Source organism: Elephantulus edwardii, unplaced genomic scaffold (genome assembly GCF_000299155.1).
Source record: "Elephantulus edwardii isolate Elephantulus edwardi_28Jun2011 unplaced genomic scaffold, EleEdw1.0 scaffold00104, whole genome shotgun sequence".
NCBI classification, from domain to species: domain Eukaryota; kingdom Metazoa; phylum Chordata; class Mammalia; order Macroscelidea; family Macroscelididae; genus Elephantulus; species Elephantulus edwardii.
Window position 1 is genome coordinate 12447456 of NW_006399854.1, and position 23258 is coordinate 12470713.

At 32.9% G+C, this 23258-nt stretch overlaps 1 protein-coding gene across 1 annotated transcript in view; it reads left to right on the plus strand.

Moving 5' to 3' along the window:
* LOC102844647 (gephyrin-like) overlaps window positions 1–23258 on the plus strand; it is a gene marked incomplete at its 3' end in the record, with an annotated part of 706808 nt that overhangs the window by 385871 nt on the left and 297679 nt on the right. The window contains exon 10 of the mRNA XM_006891835.1: window positions 13694–13750. Coding sequence (XP_006891897.1) covers window positions 13694–13750 — 57 coding nt within the window. The remainder of the gene's footprint in view (window positions 1–13693; window positions 13751–23258) is intronic.

The window sequence follows — 23258 nt, forward strand, 5'->3', positions numbered from 1 at the left end:
TCATAAAGAGTCCAAAGGGAAATGGATTAGAAACTAAGAAATTATTAAAATAATATTTTTAAAATATAGCCTTTACATGTTAGCATAAGAAACGTTTTTATTGAAAAGTATTTCTGGTATTTAAAAAATATTTTCTGAATATAGGAATATCAGTTTTATGTATTTCAAATATATTTTCATTTCTTCTTACTAGAAATTAGCTGTATTTTCATATCTGCTTTATTCTATTGTAATACATTGTTTTGATTAAAAAATATAAAGAAATAGACTCAGCCACAAATAGATATGTAATTACAAAAAAGAATTCTTTTAATAGCATTTTCAATTAATTGTGACTATTCTTTGAAACTACACCAAAACTTAAAATTGTTCTAATGTGGACTCTGAAACCTTTTGAAAGACTGATCTACACTATTACATTAAAATTCGCTGGTGTGCAAACAACAAATGCTCGCAAGGTTGTGGAGAAACTAGAAATCTTACTCACAGTTTTTGGGAGTGTAAAATGGTGCAACTACTATGGAAGGCAGTATGGTGCTTTCTCAAAAAGTTGCAAATAGAAATACTATTTGACTCAGCAATTACACTACAGTGACTATACCCTAAAGTAACCAGAACCGCCACCTAAGCAGATATATGCACACCCATGTTTATTGCTTTGATCACAATAGCAAAGAGTTGGAAACAACCCAAGTACCCATCAGCAAACGAATGGATAGAGAAGCTGTGGTATACTCACACAATGGAATACTATGCAGCATTGAAAAACAAGAAACTCATGAAATATTATACAAAATTAGTAACCCTGGAGGACACTATGCTGAATGAAATATCTCAGTCACAAAAGTACAAATAATGCCACTGTTCTAAAACAGGACATGGGCAGGGGATAAGAAGAGAAGGGATAAATTATTTACACTGCATTGAATCAGATGGGGGAAAGAACTGTTTAAAAGGAAAATATGAATTAGGTATTATTTGCATGACAAGAGTCCAGAATAAGAGCAGCATAGTAAAGTGGACTAGGGGGGAGGAGGTGAGGACTGTATAACAATGAAAGAATTTTTTTAGTTTTATAAGAGAAAAGCAAACAGAGAAAGGAGTCGACAGGGAGAAAAATGTGCAACAATGAATGAATATATTTTTAAAAATTCGCTGATTATCCTGTACTTTTAATAGATTTCTTTTTTTAAGCTAGATTCATGATTTTGGGGGGGAAATGTTTGTTAGTCATTTGGGGGAATGTTCCTCCAGCTATTGACATATCATGATACCATATGAACAAAATTATCTTTTGGTAATTCATTAACAATTATAGGTGGTTGGATTTTTTTTTTTAGTATTGATAGCTTTACAGCTCAGTGTGGTACATACAAATTTTTCAGTATTATAATTCTTTATTAAAATCTAAAATACTTTCATTGGTTTTCATGCAATAAGTACTGTCATTTTTTTTTCTAGTTCATTGCCTGTTAATTTCATTCATTTCCAAGAAAATGTTTCCAAGGCTGAATTGTGGTAGGTCTTTAAAAATTGACTTATATGAAACACCTAACTAGTTTAATTTACAACTCAGACAACTGTTTAACTCCTTTTCTTTGAAATAGCAATTGTATGTTTCTCTGAAACAACAGTGTTATGCAGGAGAAGTATTTTATTCATACTTTGCTTTCTGTCAAACTCAAAAATAAAATTTTAACAAAATTATTTATTTTCAGGACAAAGTTAAAGTTTTGGAAATTATATATGAATAGTTTTGCTGTGTTGTGTCCTCCAAGATTGCTTTGAGGTGGCATCAATTGGCAGTGGGTTAATATTGTTTGTAAACACTGTCTTGCTTTGTGCTAAGGTGCCAGCAGTTTCACTGACCATTACTTTTGTACCATTATGCAAGTTTCAACACAGGAAAATAGGCAAATGATATTTTAATACTATTATAGCAGATTGGTGGCTCATTGGTGGAATTCCTACGTGCCATCACCCGTCAGCCAGCCTATTGCTGTAATGCCAAGCAAGTCTCAGCAAAACTTCCTAAAACAAAATAAGACATGGTGATCAACTTAAAAAGTCATCCATTGAAACCTACAATTCCCAATGATCCATACCAAATCCAGTATTTTCTAATAGTATTTAAAAATATTGCTGGTCTATCTATAGCATATCATGAGACTGGCACAGAACCTGGAAGTACTTTATTCATTAAACGTGGATTTACCCTAAGTCAGGAGCCAACTTGCCAGCAATTTACATCAACAACTATTATGGAAATAATTTCAACATTGTGGACTTCTGAAAGTGCCGTGGGAACCCACCTGTGTTCCTGAACAACACTTGAGAAACCGCTAATGTGATCAAAGGAACAAGCTGACTTGTATTCCAAACAATATTTGGAATCAAATTCTGGTTTTTAACAGAAATTTTTTTATATATATCATTCTTGACTATGTAGCTTTTACATTTGAGTTCATTTAATGATTTTAATGTATATCATACTGGAGTACATAATTTTTCATTTTAATGTATTCAGTTTTATGATTTTCTGAAAGAAGGCGTTTTAGCATTTGTATTTAACATTTACTGGCAGACATTTGAAAACTATAGGCCCAGAATTGTTTCAACATTTAACAGTATTGAGTATGTAAAAGTTTTATGTTATAAAGTATTAAATAGTGAGACCTGGCTTAGTCTCTTGTTTATTGCTTTAGCATTTACATCACTAGGAGTTATAATGGCTTAGCTCTTAAGGAGCTGCACTGTCAAATCAAAAGCACTGGGTTCAAATTGCCCAATTACTCTTTGGAAGAAAGACGCACAGTCTTCTCCTGGGCATTTATAGTCTCTGAAAACGTCCTAGAGGGTCAGCTATGACTTTATGACTCGGCAGTACATAACATCAACAGTAGACCCCACCCTCCATATTCATCACATCAGCATACTAAAGTAGCCTCTAGAGACACTTACAGGCTTATAATTATGATCCTTTAACGTAAATTTCTAGAACAACTCCATAAACATTCTTGTGATTATATTTTAAATATTAATACCTAATGAATTTAGAAAAACTTACATTTCATTATCTTGGCTTATATATTCAATATGTACTTAGATATCATAAACAAGAAATGCTCTAACTTCAAATATGGCCTTTCTCTTGTAGGTCAAATTGGGCTTTAAAATGTATCCACTCAGTTCATTGTCATAGAACCAACCTATAGCTGACCCATCAGTGAGTTGTTAGAGGCTGTAAATTACACAGGAGGTGATTGCCTATCTTTCTCCCATGGATCATTTCTATTAAATTGAATATTAATTTATCTTGCTAGGGTTTTGCTTACATTACAGAAAGTTCAAAAAGTGAGAATTGTAGAAATGCATCTATTAGTGAGAGTTAAATTACTAGCTTTCAAGTTAATCTGTTTGGTTCTTATTTTGAGCAAAAAGAAGCTTCAAATAACTTTACCATCACAGGCTATTTCAGAGTGTAATTGATTAAATATAAGATTGATTAAATCTAAATATTTAGCAGACTATGACTCATTCATAACTTAAATAGAGAATATATTCTAAATTATTGTGTAGGCTTTCTAATTGCTGTCTACTGTAAAATAAAGGAGCTCTGTTGGCATAGCCCATTCAGAGTTGCACTACAACCAAAAGGTGATGTTCCTCGACTGGTTCGAATCTTCTAGTAGTTCAAGGAAAAACATGAGCCTTCTCCTGTGCTATGATCGACAGCCTTGGAATTCCTTTGGAAAATCAGCTATGCACTTGACCCCATTAGAGGATCACTACCTAACGTAAGACAATGAGAGAAAGACTGTAGTATATATTCTTTCTACTCATTCTACTTTCATTACAAAAAAAAAAAAAGGCAGGTTAATTTAGAAAAGCAGTCAACAAATATTTTTAAGTATACATTATATGTCAGATATTGTTTAGATACTGGACATGAAGCACTGAACTTTCCTAACTCTGCTTTCAAGAGATCCTTATCAAGGTGATGGAGAGTAGGGGGAAATTACAATAAATCTATTGGGGAAAGAGTTAATAGCTTCAAAGAACTCTCATTTATGCGTAGGGGTGGGGAGAAGTGTGCACTTTCATTATTCTGTATCGACTTACTGACTCTAACTCCTAGTGACTCTGCACAATAGCTAAGAACCCTGCTCTATCCTGAGCCGATCTCACTGTCTCTGACATACCTACCCTCCTTACTCCAGTTACTTTGTCAGTCCATGTCATCCAGAGTCTTCCTGTACTTCGCTGTCCCTCCACACTTCCAAGCATAATATCCTTCTCCAAGGACTGGTCTCTGGCAACATGCCCAAAGGATGAGGCAGAGCCACAAAATCCTTGCCTCCAAGGAACAGCTTGGTTTAACCTTCTCCAAGACATGTCCATTTTCTTAACAGTCTAATTCAATACACTTCTCCAGCACCACAATTCAAATGCATCAGTTATTCTTCTGTTATCTTTTATCATGTCCAGCTCTCTAATGCATAGCAAGTAATTGCAAAGACTATGCCTTTGGTCAGGCGCACCTCAGTTTCTAGATTGACATCATTACTTTTTAGCACCCTGGAGAGGTCCCTGACAGCAGATTTTCCTAATGCATTTCATCTTTTGATTTCTTGATTGTGGAACCTAATATGCTCAAAATGTTAAGAATCTCAGTGTCTTCTCCTTCTGTCATGGTGTTGCCAATTGGCTCAGTGGTGAGAAAATCTTCATTTTCTTTATGTTGAATTTCAATCTGTATTGCAGACTATATATAGTCCTTGACTCTCTGCAGCAAAAGCTACAATCCCTTTTTAGTTTCAACAAGCAAAATTGTGTTATCTGCATAACATAAGTTGTTAATGAGTCTTCAAATCCTGATGCCGTATTCCTCCTCATAAAGTCCAGCCTTTTAAATGATCAGTTCCACAGATAGGTTGAAAAGGTTGGAGACAGGACACATCGCTGGCACACTTCTTTCCTGATTTTGAACCATGTAGTGTTTCCTTGTTCTGTTTTGACACCTGCCTCCTGATTCAAGTATATGTTTCGCACAAGCAAAATCAGGTGTTCTGTGATTCTCAGTCTTCTCTAGGTAAGCCACAATTTGTCCTGATTTACACAGTCCAGTGGTTGTGCATAGTCAGTGAAACACAGGCATTCCTTTGGTACTTCCGGCTTTCAGTCAAGATCCATCTAACGTTGGCAGTGATGCCCTTAATGCCATGACCTCTTCTAAACATGGCTTCTATTTCTGGTAGATCTCTGTTGGTGTACTATTCTAGTCATTTTTTGATCATCTTCAGCAGGAGCTTGCTTGCGTGTGATACGAGTGATGTTGTTTGATAATTTCCATGCTCTGTCATATCATCTTTTTTTGGAATATGGATCTCTTCCAGTCAGTTGGCTAGAAGATTGTCATCCAGATACCTTGACACAACTTGGTGAGCACTTCCAGGTCTGATTCTATTTGTTAAAATATGTCTGTTAATAGTCCATCAAGTCCTGGGGCCTTGTTTTTTTGCCAGTTCCTTCAGAGATGCTTAAACTTCCTCCTTAACCACCATTGACTCTTGTACATAAGTTGTTTGATAAAATTATGCTGTGTCAGCCAATTCTTTGATTAGCATTTATTATAAACTTAATAGCAATTTTGCAATTAAACGGGTAAATATTTTATATGCTCCCCAGTATTGTGTGAACATTGCTATTGATCTAGTGAAGTGATATCTTTTAATAACCTTTCAAAAATAGTCTATATATACATATTGATACCCACACACCATCCCCATTTCTATAGAATCTAATCTACTTATATGACAAAATAGATCTTCCCCATTGTCCTTCAAAGGCTATAAAGCAGAGCATAATATCTCTTCTCATGGAGTGCATAGTGAGTTTTAGCCTCTGCTCTTACAGTTAGTATCCAAATGCTTACCCAGCGCACACCCCTGTGATAACAGAGAATGAATCAAACTAACATTTTTCAAAAACTTAAACAAAGGAAATTGTTAAAGGTCATCATAAAATTATTTATAATATTACTTATCACATTATTTATATTTGTGAAAAGTTAGAAACCATTTTAAAGGTTGTTTTTAAATAATCAATGTTATATACATGTACTAGTTGTTACATAACCTTAAACATCCTATCCTTAAGAATAGTTAATGCACCCATGCTGTTGATTGCTAAATGTAATAGTCTGATCATGACACTGAATAAATTTCTTTTTTAAAAAAAAAATTAGTTAAAGACTTGATAACATGCTAAAAATAAAATATATGGTTAAAGAAGTAGCATTGAGGCAGAATTGCTGATTGATTTACAATTAACATTAATTTTAAACCAAGAAAATTTTGTTTTATTTTTTAGATAAGACCTGGTAATAATATGTGTATCATTTACCTGCTTTTCAGATTTTCAAAAACAAATCTGCATAAAGCAAATCAGTTTTGTTTTCATAGCTTTATTTATGCCAGGGCATTCTTACATCCGGGCAAAGCTATTCTATTCTGGCTAATATTACAGAATAGAAAAATTATATTTCAATGGAACTTAAAATATAAACTTTTCTTGTTTTCTTCTTTTTTGAAATTGTGATTCTAATGAAAGTTTACAGAAAAGAATGAATTTTATTCATTCATTTGTGTATTTTCCTCCCTCTGCTCCCATCCCTTTCCCCAAGTTCATTTTCTTTATTTTTTTCAATAATTATTCATTGTTGGCCAATTCCTCCCTCTCTTTTCCTCTTGCCCCAGTCTACTTTGCAGTGAACCTCTTATTCCGGACTGTTGTCAAAATTTTTAAAACTTATTTTTATTGGTCGAATACTAATTTAATCAATAAATAATTCTTAAGAACATAGAATGTACTATATTTTGATTATCAAATTAAAAGTACCTGATGCCTTTTAGCTATTGTGCTGGAGAAGATTATTGAATATAACAAGGACTGCTAGGAGAACAAACAAGTTCATCCTGGAGAGGGTGAAGCCAGGCTGCTCCTTGGATGCAAGTATTCTGAATCTTCATTTGACATACTTTGGACATGTTGAAAGGCTGAATCAATTTTTGGAGAGGAATATCATGCTTGGGAGGGTGGAGCACAGGCGAGGAACACCTTCGAAGAGATGGATTTATTCAGTCATTGTGGTACTGGGAATAGGTGTGTTGGAGACAATAAGATTGGCAAGGGATAGAGTAGGATTTAGGGTTGTTGTACATAGGGTCACCATGAGTCGCAAGTAACTCAATGGCACATAACAACAACAATGAACCAAGGAGCTTTGATAGCTGAGTGGATAAAAAGTTGCACTGCCAACTCAAAGGCAGGTGGTTCAAATCCATCATCTGCGACATGGAGTAAAGATGGCAGTCTCTTTCTTTGACATTTACAGCTTGTAAAAGCTGGCTAAAACATCACCTTTGGGTTGGTTCTGATTGCTGACACATAACTACAACAATAATGAATTTTTTTTATATCACTCCTTTAATAGAAAACATGATTTATTTTTAGGTGGATAAAATTTTAGAAAAATAAGACATGAATTATTCTCTTAATTATTCTCTTAATGCTGTTAATTTTACACAACATTAGGATTAGAGGAAGACCGTGAACTGCCTTCATTATGCAAATGACAATTCTCCAGCTAATGAGCAGGAAATAACCTGTTTAAGTGTGATTTTTTTTTCCTTTAAGTTGCATTATCTTAGAGTAAAAAAATTTGAGGGAAACAAGGATTAAATGTTAAGAGTTGTTCTTCTGTTGTTATGTGTCAAGTTCCTTGTGTCTCTTAGAGACCCTATGTATAATAGCTCTTCAGCCTGCCCTGTCCTGAACCAGTCTCACTGACTCAGATACACCTACTCACATGGCCCTACTTACTGTATCACTTCATCTTATCTGGTTTCTTTTCCTGTGCCGTACTTCCACCCTTCCAAGCATGATTTCCTTCTCCAAGGATCGGTTCCTTATGGCCATATGCCCAAAGTATGTGAGATGAAGCTTCAAAGTACCAGCCTCCAATGAGAAACTTGGTTTAGCCCTGTCCAAGACAATATCATTTGCTTATAATTTATTCTACCCTTAAAGGTAAATTATAAGAATAAATTATAAACAAATAATTTCAAATATTAATAAGCTAGGATAAAAATTTTTTTAGGGTCTAGAAAGATCTAAAAATTACTTCCAAAATTCTGTTGTTTGCTTTCTCATCTACAACCCTTTCCATGGTTTTTTTCTATCCTTTTATTGGTTTAGTTTAATAATAAAACTAAGCTTTTCTCTAGAATTGCATTAGTATTTTTCCCTTGAATATGTGTACAAATAATGCTTCTCTTAATTTCATTTACTTCTCTAATTTCCACTTTACCTGAATAAAACACAAATGAAACAAAATAAATAAGGCACCAGTTTTATTAAAAGGGCTGAAATATAGCAAAATGAAATATAACCAGATCCAAAAATATATGTTCACTTACAAAAGTTTATTTCCACTTTGAGCCATCAAGCAAAACTTTTAAAAAAATCTGTTACATATTACAGCTAACGGAACACCCTATAGCTATACTCATCTATACAAAGTAATGTTGTTGTTAGATGCTATCAAGTTGCTTCCAATTCATAACGACCCTACGTACAAAAGCTCTGAACCCTGTCTATCCTGAGCCAACCTTATCATCTCTGACACACCTACTCCAATTACTCCAGTCAATGAGTCAATCCATCTCATCCAGGGTCTTCCTTTCTGGCAATGTCCCTCCGCGCTCCCAAGCATGATGTCCCTCTCCAAGGATTGGTCCCTTGCAATATGCCTAAAGCCTATCAGATGGAGCTTCAAAATCCTTCTTGCTTCCAAAGAACAGACTGGTTTCACCAGCTCCAGGGTGGACCTATTTGTTTTCTTAGCATTCTATGTTATATTCAGTTGGAAATTAAAAATTCTAAAAAAGAAATGTCCTCATTCTTGTCCTTCATACTCATGTTTGGAAAAAGAAGAAGCAGGGACAGGAAGATTAGTAAAAAGATATTAAAGCAGTTCTCTGGTAGTCTTGAAGTAAATTAGTTAACTCCTAAAAAACTAAGCCACTAAGAGTAGCTCAGTCTCTTGACAGATGAATAGAAACATTTGCTTAATCCATATAACCTTAATCTAAATCAATAATCTAGATCACCCTATAGCCCTGGGTAACACTAACAATTAAGCATGTGTGCTTTCTGAAGATCACAACTTTGAAAATCCTCTGTAGCAGTTCTAATAAGCCCTCATAGATTAATAGCCACCAGTTGGAATCAACTAACAGCACCAAATCAAAATAAATATATCTTAAGTGCTGAAGAGTAGTTGATGGTTGACATTAGTCATTCCATTCCTTCCATTGCTGTTGAGTCCATTCCAATTTATAGTTACTTTTAAGTACAGAGTAAAACTGCATTGTTGGGCTTCCCAAGGTTGTAAATGTTTATGAAAGCAAGCAGCCAAATCATTCTTTTGTCTAATAACTGTATTCAAACTGTAGGATCTTTCCGTTAGCTGACAACATCTGATCTACTTGAGCTCCTTTACTAGGTTGTTTTTGTTGTTATTGCTTTCCATGACATCAATTCCAACTCATAACAACCCCATTAATAGCAGACCAAAACCTTGCCCTATCCATCACTGTCCTGTGCAAAGCCATTGCTACCACCACTTGGTCTGTTTATGATTGCCCTCCCTTTCCTAACATGATATCTTTTTTCAAGGACTGGCCTCACCTGATAACACACCCAAAGATATTACACAAGGTTTTACCATCCTTACCTCTAAGGAGCACCTTTATTAAATACAGATTTGTTCTTTTGGTAGTCCATGGTATATTCAGTACTCTTGGCCAAAGTCACAATTCAAAGGCATTGATTCTTCCTTAGTCTTCCTTATTCAGTGTCTAAATTTTGTATACATACAAAGCAACTGAAAATACTTTGGCTTAGATCAAATGCACTTTAGTCTTGTAATATTCTTACTCTGTAGCCTGTGGGAGAAGTCCGTAGTACCAGATTTCCCCAGTGCAATGTTGCCATGTTGATTATTAATTATGGATTCAAGCAAAATTAAGTTATTGACAGCTTCAATTTTTTTCTGCATCTATCATGATGTTTATTTATTTATATATAGAGAGAGACCTAAAATTCAAAAAAAGACCAAAAAGTCAAATAATGTAATACTAGCTTTACTTTTTATCTATAGAAAGTCCCTGGACTTCTCTAGGCTTCAGTTTTTTCATCTGTAAAACAAGAAAATGTAAAATATACAGCATTTTGTTTTCCAAACTTTCTCTTCATGACTCTAGCAAATGTATACTCCTCATTGACACAAAGGCTTACTCAAATGTGACTACAGGAAACTCAAAAGTTTCTTAGAAGTCTTTTATTTCAAAAGTAAATATTTAAGAAAACATTTACATGTAAATATAAAATTAGCTTTCTACTCCAAAATCTACATACGTGTTTTAATAAAGTGAAAGTGAAGGTGGGGCTTAGATAGGATTCTGCCTTGTTAATAGTAGAAATGGTTTTACAGTTAGTTAAATTTTAAAACTTTGAGCTAGATCTAATACTCGATACATGTAAGATTACAATGCAGACAATTTCAGTTGTTTTATGATGTTTCAAAGACCCAAATCCTTATTATAAAGGTGAATACAAATGACAGTGATTTCACTGATTAGCTCCTGAGGTTTTGATTCCCAGTAATTCATCCGTGAAGAGAGATTCACAGACTCTTGGGGGAGGGAAGTGGTTCAGTACTGTCTTTAAGACTTTGTTTAATGACTATTTTATTGACTGTATTCTAGATGAGCAGCTGAATAGAAGATTGAAATGGTTTTTAGTCCTCTGGTTAGTATTTTCCATAATCTCAGTGAAATATGTGTGAAAGAATTTCTTCTCAATAGTAAAATGACTAATAGTGACTTTTTGTTCTGCTGATACTGTTTCCATTTTTACAAGAAAGAATCTTAAATACCTCCCAACCAAAACCTTTTTTGGAACCAACTCTCAAAGCTCATCTATATTGCAGCAATCATATATTTAACATAACATTGATATTTTTAACTTCTCTCAATTAATGAGAGAATATTTAGCCTCAAAAGCAGAATCTATAACATTAAAAAATGATGAAGGGTCTTATAATTTTTGTTCTAAGAGCTAATTTATTTGCCAGTTTATTTGGATGCTAGTCTTATATGATTTCTTTTAAATTCTTATTAAGTAAAACAACAATAAAGCATTTGGATTGGCTATAAATTTCTTTATATCATTTCATCATAACTGATAAGTTGACCACAATAAATGATAATAACACATTTAAAAAAAATGTATTGATTTCTCCACTTCTCAAAGTTTAGTTTAAGGAACAAATTTTTCAAATGCTTCAGATATTATTTAATATTAGATATTATTTGTTCTAGAAATCACAAAATCACATGTAATTTATTTTACAAACACTGGTATCTATGAAAATTGCCTTGGTTTCTAAACTTTCCTCTCATATGATAGTTTCAAATTCTAAAAAAAAAATTTATATCAAGCATTAAAGAGATAAACTTATCTGTTCGCAAAATATTTCTGTTAAAATTGGTATTTTAGATTATTATTTCAGACCTGAGCACTGGTGGCGTAGTCATTGGAGAGTTGCACTGCTAAACCAAAGGTTAACAAAAGGCCTCTCTGACGGTTCAAATCCATTGGCTTTTGGGAAGAAAATGCACAGTCTCTTCCCATGTAATTTGCAACTGCCTGAAAGCCTGCTGGGATGTCAGTTTTGACTTAAGAGCAATGAGTTTATCTTTTTTTCTTAAAATTCGTTATTTAAATCTCTTATTTGGACTTATATTTAGAATGGAAAAGATATAGTAAAGATATCTTACATATAAAACTGTAATAAAATTTCTTCAGTAGACAAACAGGCATGTATACATCCTCCTATACACATCAACATTAAAGAAAATAAAAATTTAGGAATTCTGGGTGTTTTTCCTAGATTTGTAATTAACTTCTTTTATAATCTTAAAGGGGAAAAAATGCCTTATGTTTCTGAGCTTCAAATAATTTTCATCTAAAAAAGAGGGTCTATTACCATATGCAAAATCCCCAAACCTCCAGAAATATAAGACAAGTAGAAAATGGTACTTACTTGTTAATATATAACAAATATAAAAGTCTTCAGAAAACAAATAGAGGCATTAGAATCTTATCTTTCATAGTCTTCATCAAAATACCCTATCTACATAATGCAGGGAACAGTTTTTTTATATAAAAGCTGCTTCCTGGGATCAAAGAAAATAGCATAAGATATTCTGAACTCCATCCAGTACTCCACTCTTATGGAAAGTTAACATTTTTTTTTTTTGTTCAGTGTCTAGTATTTCTCGTTGGAGAATCCTATTTGAATAAGAGAATGTTGATAATTAATGATTATCTTTTGGGTGTAGATAACACTTGAGTTAATGCTGAAAATTTAATAAAATCTATTTCAAGTAACACCAAAAATTGAGGCAATTCTCTGTACTGACAAAACTTTTCAAAAAACAGAAATTCAAATTTCTCGGTATTATTCCTAAGCAATCTCAGTATGTTTTCAGAAATGTTTGACAAAGAGTAAGGCAATCTATAGCTTATCTGTTAGAAATAACTTTTGTAGAATGTCACATTTTCAGCTTTTCCTGAGGACTTTAGCACTGAGAACTTGGCACCACACTGATACATCTTGTAGTGTCTCCTAATATATGCAAAAACTAACCTTGCAGATATTAACTGATCTTGACCTTATACGAGTCTGAAGTGAAAACTGTCAAGCTGCCAGTGCAGAAAAAAAAAGACTAACACCAAATATTCTGAAGCCTACTTTTTTTCATATTTGGTTTGTTTTTTTTCTTTTTTGCTCCTTTTTTTAAGCAAAATGATCATTCTTATTAAAATTAAGCATCCTTTAAATGCAAAAGAATTTCCAGATAATGCCTTGTCTAATAAAACAGCTTTGAAAATCTATCTTAACTTTCATATCCCTTGTCTTACTCTAAAGGGGAAAGAAAAACAACTCAAAAGACCAAAAACACTGAGGGATGAATGTATCTAGCATTGGTCTGGCATTAAAATTTTCTGGTTGGGCAGCACAATTGTTTAATTGGGAATTTAGTGACAGCTGAACAACCTCTGTCCTTGTGTCAGCAAGCAGTGGTGCTTCACTGTCACTTATCAAGAATGATGCTTGTCAGGACTAATCTTTCCAATTAAAGAGTATTCATGTTTCAGTCATACATATGATTGATGTTTTCTGATATTACTAAGAATAGAATAGATACTAAGACATTAAAAGAGACCACGTTCTCTGCATAGGTATATTTGTAATTCTTTGTTTTCTATAAGCCAAATGCAAATGTAATACTACTCCAGATACTGCTACATCAGAAGTTCCCAAGATAATCAAAAGTAAGTGCCCATTTCCTTATCTCAGGAATAGTGCCATAACTGGATTCTAATGACCAGACTATTTGCAGAGCATGTCATACAGTCTTTTGTATTAACTTCTAGGCCTCCTAGTAGGTACCTCAAAAAGTCAAGTAATGTTTTTGCATGTATTACTAATGTGTAGAAAAATTTTTAAGTTCACTTTTTCTTTATTCTGTCTTTTTTTACCCATCTTCCCTCATTGTAGCAAATTAGACGACCGGATGAAAGCAAAGGAGTTGCTAGTAGAGTTGGATCCCTCAAAGTAAATATGTTTCTAACATTTTTTTTTGCAAGATTTCGTCTATAACCTACACTTCTTTTTAGGAGGGTGGTGGGAGGGAGGGGGCTTTTTCCATTTTTCACCATCCCATTTTTTTTTATTTAAATATTTTTATTGGCTGTTGGGTCATATTATTTTTTGTTGTTGTTTCAGCTACACATAGAGCAACCAGCTGAAGGCAAGCTGCCAAATAACTAGTTTTTAATGGCACCATAAACAAGAGATAAGGGCGACTGCCTCATTCAAGGTGCCTATAATCTGGGGTTTCACAGTAAACCGTAAACCGTTCCTCTGATTGATGTCACTGAATATGTGTTAGGTCATTGTTATACAAAGAACTGATATTTATTTTCAGAATATATCCCTTTTTTTAGTTTTTTTCTAAAAAGCAACAATGTTATTTTAGTTTCATTATTATTTATAGTCCATTCTCAAGAAATAAGTGTTATGAATTAATAACATGTATTTAGTATATGTAATTTTAATACTTAGAAAGCCATGGACTTTTACATGATGTCAGTATAGCAGGCCCATATTAGCTGGTAGTATTTAAATACCCTTAGTCCTCTTTCTTTTTAAATTTTAAAAATTTGTTTACTTCTCCTTTGCATTATAATCTCCTCATTTACAAAGTTTTTGGACTGATGGTCCCATTTTCTGATTGCTGTTGATTCATTTAATTAATATGTCTTGGACAAAGAGTCCTCTAACATGTAATCACAATAAAAGGTAAACAAGTTATTATCCTTAAGAAACACAGGCATAGATAGCCATTGCTCACTCTTAATGCAACCATGACAAGTGCAAGTTAGAATATCTGTTGAACTCTAAATATATGCAGAAGAGACCCTAAAAAAATTTGCTCATACCTCAACTCTGTTTGTCCTTACAGCAATAGTGATTGTTAAACTAATCAAGATAGCATTCACTGCATGGCAATGCCCCAAAAGTCTATAATTGCCTTGAGGCCTATCTAACATGAAATCATTTCAAAATTTTGCACAATTCCAAAAGAACAATTTCTACACTCTTTCCTGTCCTTGCCTCTTTTGCCTTCTTAGTTTTACTTTTATGTTGTTGTTTATATTTATTTGTGTGTGCACTCACACAAGTGCACATCAATGAAAGTATGTTTGTATGTTTGTGTCCTTTATTCCAAACAAGTCATCCTATCTGTTTTTTGACACTGCTTTATATTGGGTAGCTATTTTATGAAAATGTCATTTCACTAAGGATAATTAAAGGGGAGTGAAAGTACTGATATGCCTATGTCAAAAACTAGGCAACTTAATAATATTTGGTTAGGAAAAATATGAATTTGTATATCTTGGTGATGTATTAGTAGCATTCCTCACTGTCTCCCTGTGAGGTATCGTATTTTAACAGTTTTTCAGGAAAGTTAAATTTTTTGTTGTTTGGACCATAGTTTATGACGCACTCAAATAAAAAGCTTCAGTGGAAGAGATCCTTTGGAAAATTACTGACAATGAAATGAAAAGGAAAATGGCATACATAACTGAAGCAACATATGCCATAAACTGGTTTATATGTGCAAGAACCTCTAATTTCAGCTTTTGAACCTATAGAGAACAAGTTGCAATTGTATGTTTATTGTTAAAGTGTATGTACAATGTGATCATGTATATATACAAAGAAATGCACATTTAAGAAAAAATGCATGTTGGTGTTTAAACAGCTTATTTTAATACAGATACAGTGTGTTTGGAAAAGAAAAGAAAAATTTCACAATCTTTAAATATCACTATTCCCTTGTCTACCAAACAGAAAAATCCTAAGTATATTTTTAGAGCATTATATAGATAATTCTTTTCTTTAATGATTTAGGCATAAAAGATGTAATTAAAATATTACCTTTCAACTTGAGTTTCTTGAGCATGGATTCTTGTGTTCTACAAATATCATTGATGTTTTGAAATGTTTGCCAAAGGCAGTGAGAAATGTATAATGCTATGATCTTATTTTTTAAAAGGGAAAGAGGAAAACTGAAAAAAAGAACAAGTTGCTTTTTCAATTCATTTTCTGATGTTTACATGTAGCTCCATCGAAAGCTGGAGGAGCTCAGAGATCACCTAGAAGGCAATGTGAAAGGATACTCTCTCAGAGTAAATGTACGATTTCATTCGCTGATTTTTTTCCCCTAAACTTCTGCTGACTGGTAATTCCAAATCTGATTGGTTTGTCCTCTCATCTCCATCTTTTCCCTTTCTGTCTCTTTTCCCCTATCTCTTCCTTTTCTAGCTGCAGCTTCATGCTCACATCTAATAAATAAAGATAAAATTTAGCAGGGTAGAGGACCCTTAAGCCACACTAACACTGCGGTTTATATTTTGATGCCTGTGAAATGTAAGAATTCCCTTTTCTAAGTCAGTTCTTCCTTTACAATTATAAAGTTTTCTGAAGCTCTTTTCACGAGACTTCATTTAGAGCTTTTCCACTGCTCATGTCTTCTGCCCCTTGTTGAATGTGTCAGCAGGATGAGAAATTGTAAGTGGATCCATTGGATGGAAACGTGCTAATTCAGTTTGAAATGTCAAGAAAAATGATCAGTATTAGAGTGTTATTAAATTTAGTTAATGTGTCAAGTAGTCACATTTGTTCTGAGTTACTAAACCTCTCTCAACTCAGATACTTCTGGAATAATTATAAGATACCATTTTGAACTGTTTAATAATAAGAAAATTATGCATTTAGTGTCTTCACAGGAATATTGTCATGTAGCATCTTATAAACACTTGAAATACAAGCTGTTAAACTCAAGATAACACTTCGAAGAAAACCACATTATAGCCACCCGATACTGTACATACATCAAATGGGCAATATTAATAATAATGGCAGTTCAGACCTTTGGAATATGAGGTTGTTCTGCAGATTATGTTTTTTCATGGAAAAATCTCTAAAATGTTCTATGGTATAAATATGGTGGTGGGAACCCTAAATTATGGCAGAACGTAATTTATGGCCTAATTTATCCCTACTTACCATTTATAGGTCTTCTAAACAAGCCTCAATAACTTCAAACTTCTCATTTACATCTCTAAAGATTATTGCAGTGTTTATTAGTGGTTATAAGAAAAATAGTAAAAATTAATAATATCATTATTCCTTAGCTAGTTTTTAATTATATACTACCCATAGTTAAGTTCTGTTGACTAAGCATAGATGGAAATTAATATAAGTGTCTCATTTCTCTACTTCTTTCTCTTGAGCCAGTTCTTTTTCATGCATATTCTTACAAAATTTGAAAAATAATAATCCCCAGAAGCCATTGTCCTTAAAAGAAAAATTTACCAATCTCCACGACTCTATGACACCAAAAAACTTAGATGGTGATCACTGTGTAAGAGATCATAATAAAAGATCCCAGCACTAAGGGATAGAATATTGAACAAAACATTTAAAATGCCAGGTTTTCTGGTCTAAAATAAAAAGCTGCTAATCCCAAGACTAGTCAAGCTTCAAATCTGTTCAACTCTTAGCCAAACAACAGATAGGGCGTATAAAATGATCAGTAATACTAAGAGTAGTCTATATATCAGTAATTCTAGGAGCTCTGGTTGCGTAGAAGTAAGAAGCTATGCTAAAAAAAAAAAAAAAAAGAAGTAAGAAGCTATGCTGCAATCCCACAGACACACGGTTCAAATTCACCAGCTGCTTCTTAACAGAAGGATGTGCTGTCTCCTTTTATGCAGTTCACTGCCTCTGGAAAATTGTTGGAGGGTCAGGTTTTAGTTGATTCTAGCTTGACAGCACACAACAGCAGCAACAGTGCCAGGAAGGCACTTACTCCTTAGAATAGCCAACTATATTTAAGTTTAAAAGAATAGCATTTGCCTAAGGATAAAGCTCTAGAGGCAGGAAAAGGTAGGATAGAAAGATTAAAGGAAATAAGACTTACAGGGAAGAGGTGGGAAGAGTGCAGTTCATTGTGGCTATGATAAAATGTATATTGAATGGTCGGATAAAAAACCAATTTGCTTTTAACTTTCATTTAAATCACAATTTAAAATTTTCTATTATTTTATGATTCATTTTAATCCTTTGATTAAATCAATCTGAACACAACTTTGTCTTTATTCTAGAAACCCTTTTTAAGATCTAATAACATTAGCATATGTGTTATATGAAAAGTGAAATTTTTCTTTCAATTACTCCAACTATAATAAAGTTTAAACTTATTGAAATCTTTATGATGAAAAGTTGAGGTTAAGTTAGACTCAAAGTGCTGTGCTTTGAAAATTGGATTATCTCCTACCATTCTTCCATTCATTTAGGGTTTTTTTGTTTTTAAAACCCTTATACTACTGTATAATGACTTAACTTTTTTTTTTCATCTGTTATGTCATTTTATTAGGGTATTCTTATTGTCTGATTTTCTTTTCTTCTGAAAAGATTGAATATTAGTTATGTAATGCTAAGGATTCTGCTTACTAGGAAAGTATAGAAAAAGAACTATCAAACAGGAATTAGTATCCTCTCTAGAGGAAAAAGCTAAGAAATGGTTCAAATCCATTTGTGTTCCCTTTAATTCATAGCACCTCAATCTTTTAAACATTTGTTGAAACTTAGCTATTCTTAGTATCAACAGTACAAGTATGTTGTTTCCAAATTAAGAAAGATTGTATTTTGTAAAAATATATTGTCTGTATCCACATACAAGGGCAATATATATAGGTGCCTTTTAATTTCTTAAAATAGTATTAACTATTTCAGTAAGATAAAAGATTCAAAAACTATGTTGCCATTTAAATGTTTTCTTTAATTGTTGAAGAAATGAGGAATCATTCAAAAGTTTGGAAAAGATTTCATTAAATCAGCACTATCTCAGGTAGTAATGATCTATGAGATGTACTACATTTTTAGAGAAGATCCTTGTATCCTTTTTTATTGAGGTGATCAGTGATATAAAATGGAATTTTCTAAGACAAAATTTTGTTTATATTACATTTTATTTATCTCTCCAATGGAAACATACTTCTTTATCCTAAGTGGGTTCCTTCTGTAACAAACATCAGAACTTATTAGACTTTTCATTTAAATATATTAGGAATATGTCGTTTTTTAAAATTATGCTGTTAAAACAATAACGCATACCAGCTGGTAGCATTCTGAGCCATAAACTTGTATTTCATATTTTTTAAATGGAAATTATTATTTTACACATAAGCAATGTTTGCCGGTAAGCATTGGCTGTAGAAAGTATTGCATGTCTTTTGAATAATGATATGTTGAAAAAAAAAATGATGACAGACGTATGAAGCTAAATTTAAGAAAATTTAATTTTACATTGAGTATATCAGTTTAGTTGGAATAGTTATTAGAAATAATAACATAATTGAAGGGCTATTTACCCAGTATTGTGACTTGGATAAATAGAATAAAATTGTGTAAACTAATACTTCATATAGATAAAATGAAACAAGATAAATTTATAAAATAAAATTTAAGAGGAATGGGGCCAAGGAGATACTAATGGGAAAGATACTTACTTTAAAAGTTTAGAAGTGTTCATTAAATAACGGCAAGTATAAAGAGAGGGAAAGGGGTGAATACGGTATAGTATTTTGTTTTTTCATTTGGTGCCCTTTTTATACAATAAAATAAAGATATGCAGTATTATATTGCCATTATATTATATGTATGTGATAAAATATTTCTGCCCAGCTGTAGATGTCTCAGATTTTGGCTAAGTAAATATGTTGAGAAAGACAACAAATATATTAATATGTTTAAAAAAACTTTTACATAAGAAGGGAAGATGGCTTTTGAGAAGAGATTAATGGAATACAAAGGAAACTAAGAAGAAAGGTGGTGAAGTAAAACAAATATGATAATTATAAGTACTTGCTCTTGTAGCAGAAATAAATATACAATCTTATTTTTTCTAGGAAAAGTGATTCAAGGGAGGAATTAAAACTTTAAAACTGTATTCTTCTTAAGTGTTATGAAAAAGTATCTGAAGCAAGTCAGAAGAAAATAACAAGATTTTTGGCAGAGTTTTAAATGTTTAAGCATTAATATCCTGAATACCATAATATGGTATACGTAAAATAAAGAATTAGATCATTTTGTGCTTCCATTCCAGTCTTGCCTATGTATTATTCTTTGTATATTTTGATAAATGGGTGCCTGTTATCTTCGGGTGTTTGCACTTTGACAAAATACTGACCATTGAGTGAATACTGTTTATTTGTAGACACATAATCAAGAATGACGTTTGTATTTTTAAACTATAATGAGAGGGAGTCACCAAAATAATTTTTTGTGCAGTGTGAAAATTCTATGAAATAATATAGGCTGTAGAATTATCTTTATTTCAGAGTTTGCGAAAGAGCTGATCAGTTTTGTGGAGACAATTTCAAACCATTCAGCATAGAAGTTTATATGTAGATAATTGGTCCTCTGATTTTTTTCTTAAATTTTATTCTTTCTTTTTGCATTATTTACTCCATTTGCCCTCAATTCCACTCCTGTGACATTTACAAAGTAAATGCATCATGGAATTACCATTGAACCCTTCAAGTTTGGAGATATAAGATAGATTGATTATAGAAGCCTTCATGGGGCTCTTTAATCTTTAAAGAATTAACAGGTAAATTGGAAATCCATCCCCACTTTCTTAAAAACTGTAAAAATATGTGTATCTAGAGTATTTTGCTTTATGCATCACATTTTGTGCTTCTTCTTTAGCACATTTTATGAATTATATTCCCTTAAAACCATAATCAGTTTCAGAATTTTCGCTAAATTCCCTGTATATCTCTATGTAAAATCATTATAAGGTTCTCTGGTGATCTAGTGAGTAGAGAATTACACTTCTAAGTCAAATGTAGATGATTTGAGCCCACCAGTGGCGCTATTGGAAAAAGATGGGTGATCTCTTATTTAATTTACAACCTTTAAAAACCTGCTGGGGTGTCAGCTAAGACTCTATTTGATTCTGCTGCAGTGAGTGAAAAGGCATCATGGTGTAGTTGAGTAACACACTATACCCGATTATAGAGCACTGAAAAGACCAGAAAGTGTCAGTTTATTTGAAGAAGAAAAGAGCATTCCTCAAGAGTTCAGTAAACATCAATATTCATTCATTCTGATAGAAATACAGGGTCCATCTTACAGCTTGTCTCAGTTTATATGTGACTCTGCTTTCTTTAAGTAAATGCCAGTATCCTTTTTCTTGTATATGGAACACTTTATTATTATTACTCATTATTATTATTAACAATAATAATAATCTCACAAAAAACAAATAAAAATGTTTATCATTAATGTTGTTGATATTGATTGCCTTCAAGTAGAGCACAACTCATAGCAACCCTATGAACAAAAGGCCTGAAGCCTTTCAATAACTATCGACATTTATCAAAGTTCATAGAGTTTCTGAAGGCATAGCATCTGTCAATATGCTATTAATAGAAGTAAGTGCTAATATTTCGCATAAAATGGCTATACTATAGTAATGATAAAGATAAGGTTAGTAAATTTTAGAATTGTCTTATAGGAAAATAGTCTGATTTTACTACATTTTATTCAAATTCTACTAGTATAAAAATTAATGTGATTTTTTATTTACTAAAATGTAACACCCCCCCAAAAAAAAATCTGTCTTCTCCTGTTCTTAGAACAACATAAAATTCTCATCTATGATTTATAAAATTATGTACACTAGCCTAAAGCATCATTTGAAATGGAAGTGACATATTTGTCAGGTTTTTTAGTGCTCACCAAAGAACTGCCCATCTCAGAATTACTTTAATATAAAATTAAGATGCTACTAAAAGTCTCCTTTTCAGGTTCATTTTTCAATGAATATAAAATGGAAGACGGACGTGAAAAAATAAGATTTTCAATCTGGTTTTTTGAAAGTTGGTGTGTTATTGGTTTTTTTTTTCCATTTTGTAGTTATAGTAATGGAAACTGAACAACCAACCAGATAAAAGTTTCCTTAGACTTCTGTTGCCAAGGAAATTTGCCCTGCTGGCAAAATTCATAGGGAGTTGTGCTGCTAACTCAAAGGCCTACCCTCTCTGGTGGTTCAAGTCCACCAGCAACTCTCCAAAAGAAAGGTACATAATCTTCCACAGATGGGCTGTATAATTTACGGCCTCAGAAACCCAATATTATTGCTGTTATGTAGTGTCTGGTCATAACCAACTCATAGCAGACTCTCTATTGGGTTTTCAGAGACTGTAAAATCACAAGAGTAGAGAGAACCCATCTTTCTCCCATGAAGCAGCTGGTGGATCTGAACTTCTGTGCTTTCAGATTAGCAGAGTAACTACTTATCTGCTAGACCACTAGAACTCCCTCAGAAACCCATAAGAGAGTCAGTAATAAGAGTAGTAAGTCAGTTCCAACTTGATGGCAAAGGGAGAGGAAAAGAAAATTAGATGTGTATATAGTTGGAAAAAGTTAGCTCTCTAATATGTAAAGAATTAACCATATTTTAGAAACTACCTCAAAGAAACCCATTAAGTGGCAATGAAACTTTAAATGAAAAATCTCTACTTAGATTGTTTGATTGCTTAAAATCTTGCCACATCAGAAAAGTGCTAAGTATGCTTATGACTTGCTGAATATTATTTCATATAGTTACTTTTTTTAAGGAATGGAGAAAAAGATTGTGTGTTCATTTATTCAATAAACACTTATTGAATATCTATTACATCCTGCTTTTCTCAGTGCTAGAAAAACCGTTAAAGAGCAAATCAGATAATAAGGACATATCTGAAACGTCCACTTAAATCATCATCTCCTCCACCTTTATTTCCATGCTCTATCTTGTGAATGTCATGCAGAATTTGTAACCAAAGAGTGAATACTTAAAAATTTTAGTTCACGTGGCACTGATATCCACATGGCCTAGTGATAAAGCCTAGTGAAAGAGCAAGCCACAGAATGGAACTTGGCAATGTGACAACCTAGAAGTTAAGAACAAATGTAAACGGAATTTAAATCATGATGGTTAAACATGGCTAAAAATATAACAGCTGTTTGAAATATCAAGCCTTTCCAGAAAAGATAGATCTGGTAAGAAGAGTTTTCTTTTCATATTTTTTTATGTTGTACAGGAGAACTTTTTATAGTTGCCACTGGTATATGGACATTCGGTGACATTCTGATTGGTATAGCAGTAACAGGAGGTCAGAATCAAAATTTTGAGCTGGCTTTGGTGTTCTCCATCGTATTAATATCCTCATATATGGTTCACCAATGTTTCACTAATGAAAACTAATGGGAAATAAATTCCGGCTTACTGCTTTTTCCCTCAAATCAACATCTCAGCAAGATCATACCAGATTCTGAACAGAGGAAGAGTCAACTCCATCATAGATCTTTCTTTAAGCCAAGTTTTTTTGTTTCTGTCTTTTAATACAAGGTTCTCCCTTCAGATAGGTTGAGCCTTGGGATGCTTTCCAACTCAAGTGTCTGCTTGTAAGGCTGTTTAATTCTCTGGCAATGTGTTGGT